Below are 3,575 nucleotides of genomic sequence, written 5' to 3' on the forward strand. Positions count from 1 at the left end.
ACTATTGCCAAAAACAACAAAATGACTTGCTGAAATGTGTTGTGTTTGAAATATGCAAGGGAGGAAAGGCACCATCAAACACTTCAGACATGTCCACTCTCTTTCTGGGTCTGGTCTGTGTAACCTCCCCATCATGCTCTACTCGCTGTGGTGTGCTGGTGTAGTCTAGACGGTCCCCAACTCTGTCCTAGCCCGATCCGTCGGACGAGAATACACCACCCTAAACGTCTGGTACAAATCACAAGCATAGAGCCTCCCTGGGGCCGCCAACTGAAGCCCCAGCCAAGCCTGTAGTTTGCAAACAGTGTTAACTCCCATCACGCATCCATTTCTGTCTGCTGTTCTCACTATGCTAGCTGCTAGCTTTTAGAATCACCTAGCTAATACCAGTGTTTTTGTTATTACTTGTAGAATAAATACATTGTATTATTAGTGCTATGTATTTGTACTATATTGCTGAAGTAGATGCAATATTTTGTTAGCCTTTCCACAAAAAAATATATACATTTCATTCTTAGTAGCCTTTAATATAGTTATTCATGCCATTTAAAACACCACCCCTAGAAAATAAAATAGATACAATACATATAGAACTGCCACCCGTTATTGCATTACACTCAGTTGAAAAGTGACCAGAAACAATCTGTATCTAAAACCATTTCATCTGAAAACCGCCTGATTGAAATCTCTTCATTGCTTCATGTCAGTGCTAAAGATCCATCATGCTGTCTGTTGTTCATTTTTTTCATTCAGTGTATTTGACTCTCATTCTCTCCCTATTTTTGTTCTGTTACCCTTGTTTTAATGTGTTTCTCATCTTTGTCCTTAGTTGCTGTGGTCATTCATTCTTGTTTCTCTCGATCTTTCTCTCTCTCTGTGAAGCCTCTCTGCCTTGCTCTAAGTCGGCTGTTTTTGCGCCACACCTCCTCCTCCCAGGTACTCTTGCTCTTTGACCTTGTGACCCCCGAGGTCAAGCAAACTCATTCCCCTCAGTAAAAATACACCAAAACAACTAATCCAATGAGAAAAGGGAGAAACCCACTAACTGTACCCAGGGCCAGAATAGCAATTTAAAGTCTGCCACCCACTGCCAAGCAAAGAGTAATCGTTGGTAATCGTGTTGTTTGTGCTGGTGTGGTTGTAAGAAAGGAGCTGGGGCAGAATCCCCATTCAACAATAAAAGTATTTTTAGAGGGTAGATTGTGTTCTCTGTTTGACATTGTAGTGGAAGCTGGAGATGTTGATTTCATTCAGGGTGAGATTATGCCTTTAGTTTTATACCAAAGCTATGGCATAGCGCCATCTGCTGTTCAACAGTAGTATTGAATCTGAGTGACTGACTGCAAATGATTCTCCCCTCCCTTCTCTTCTTCCCTCTCTATTCTCTTCTTCCCTCTGTCCAGGCGTGGATAAAGAGAATGTGCAGCTCTCCCCCAGTGCGGCTCTCTCCACCAGTGGACGGACCCGCCATGGCTCTGCCAGTCAGGTGCAGAAACAGCGCAGCGCAGGTAGCTTCAAGAGGCATTGCGTCAATAAGATGGTATGAGACAAAGAGATAGAGAGGGAGTGATGGAGAGAACAATAGTCATCCAAAGGCCCACCATGCAACACATCTTGCTGCACTCCTCGGTGAAGTCAACCTGCATGTGTCCCTGTGTTAACCTTTGTTTGTCTTGCATCTGGAGAGCCATCGAGAGATGGCTTCGGATGGATTAAGTTGTTATTCACGTACAGAAATGTGGTCCCGGTTTTAAAAATGTATTTTTTAGCCATTAAAAGGACTGAAACTGTCAAGGTGACTGAAATAAGCTGTTGAATTCTCAATGAATCCAGGTCCATATATAATGTATTCAGTGTAAGAACTGGACAACATGTTTGGTGAGTGCTGCATTATGTGACATAGGAAGATGACTGGGTGAATCAATGTGGACGTCCGTGTTGAACCATTATGTGACATAGGAAGATGACTGGGTGAATCAATGTGGACATCCATGTTGAACCATTATGTGACATAGGAAGATGACTGGGTGAATCAATGTGGACGTCCATGTTGAACCATTATGTGACATAGGAAGATGACTGGGTGAATCAATGTGGACGTCCATGTTGAACCATTATGTGACATAGGAAGATGACTGGGTGAATCAATGTGGACATCCATGTTGAACCATTATGTGACATAGGAAGATGACTGGGTGAATCAATGTGGACGTCCATGTTGAACCATTATGTGACATAGGAAGATGACTGGGTGAATCAATGTGGACGTCCATGTTGAACCATTATGTGACATAGGAAGATGACTGGGTGAATCAATGTGGACATCCATGTTGAACCATTATGTGACATAGGAAGATGACTGGGCGAATCAATGTGAATGTCCATGTTGAACCATTATGTGACATAGGAAGATGACTGGGTGAATCAATGTGGACATCCATGTTGAACCATTATGTGACATAGGAAGATGACTGGGTGAATCAATGTGGACATCCATGTTGAACCATTATGTGACATAGGAAGATGACTGGGCGAATCAATGTGAATGTCCATGTTGAACCATTATGACATCATCGTGCCCATGGGGAGGAAAAATTAGGATTTTGGACCTGTATACTGAAGGACAGCCTCTTGCCTCCACTCCAACCCTACGGTCTACTCCAAAACAACCCCACTACCGCATTCACACAGCAAGGCTGCAGCAGCCATTCACCACTTCCATCTATGCAGGGTAGCTCAAATGACCAACCAACAGATGGATAGTCATGCTGTTTGCAAAACCTTCAATCCACAGTCTTGAAACCTGGATTTGGACACACATTATCATTTAGATTCTTCCCAGTTGTGTACATATGTATGTATATAGATGTACAGAAAGGATATAGATTATATAACTAGTCCAAATAATAATAATAATAATAATAGGGTTGTTTTATCCATGGTGTGCCTTCGTCAGGGTTTTCCAATGTGAATAATTGTGTGGAATAAAGTGAAGCCTTTCTTGGGGAAAAGAACCGGTACTAATCATCAACTATTATGTTGACTCTAGGTGAATGCTCTGTAGAGCTGCTCTGTAGAGCTGCTTGTTAACTGTATGTCATGATAGTCAAATGTACAATCACCAATAATACCCTGCTGCCTGAAAGTATTTAACCTGTACAGATAGTCCTCACTACATATTGAAGTTATTATTTTTTTCAACGTTTGCCATGCAAGAGTATGAATTTCAAGACACTAGATAAGACTACGCAACCTTGTAAATATTGAAAGGCCTTTATTGATTTGTATCATGTTTTCTCTATATTGCATTTGGATTTGTTTACAGTTCGAAAATGAATTAATATGCACAAAACTTGCCAAAACCCATCAGTAATAGCAACTATGTGAATGCTTAAATTGTCATGACATTGATCACAATGTTGAAGTCTACCACCTGTCTAAGATCATTCTTAAATAAAGGTTAATTAAGTTCATTTGTTTAGTTAAAGGTTCAGTTTAGGTTAAAGGTGAAATAAAAAAGTACAACATTAACAAAAAACAGTTACATTAAAAATAAATGTGTGATACAGAATTGA

The 3,575-nt window shown here is 40.7% G+C and overlaps 1 protein-coding gene across 10 annotated transcripts in view; it reads left to right on the plus strand.

Annotated features, from left to right (window-relative positions):
- LOC110507892 (neurofibromin) overlaps positions 1-3,575 on the plus strand; it is a 114,501-nt gene extending 110,926 nt beyond the window's left edge. For 7 of the 10 annotated variants that reach the window (XM_036964932.2, XM_036964933.2, XM_090223835.1 and 4 more), the window contains 2 exons: positions 883-936; positions 1,404-3,575. In XM_036964932.2, the coding sequence (XP_036820827.2) occupies positions 883-936; positions 1,404-1,546 (197 nt within the window). In that variant the 3' untranslated portion in view covers positions 1,547-3,575. The remainder of the gene's footprint in view (positions 1-882; positions 937-1,403) is intronic. The other 3 variants (XM_036964934.2, XM_036964935.2, XR_016492481.1) reach the window with 2 other exon arrangements.

Source organism: Oncorhynchus mykiss, chromosome 27 (assembly GCF_057628025.1).
Source record: "Oncorhynchus mykiss isolate SJ-2025 chromosome 27, ASM5762802v1, whole genome shotgun sequence".
Taxonomy (NCBI): domain Eukaryota; kingdom Metazoa; phylum Chordata; class Actinopteri; order Salmoniformes; family Salmonidae; genus Oncorhynchus; species Oncorhynchus mykiss.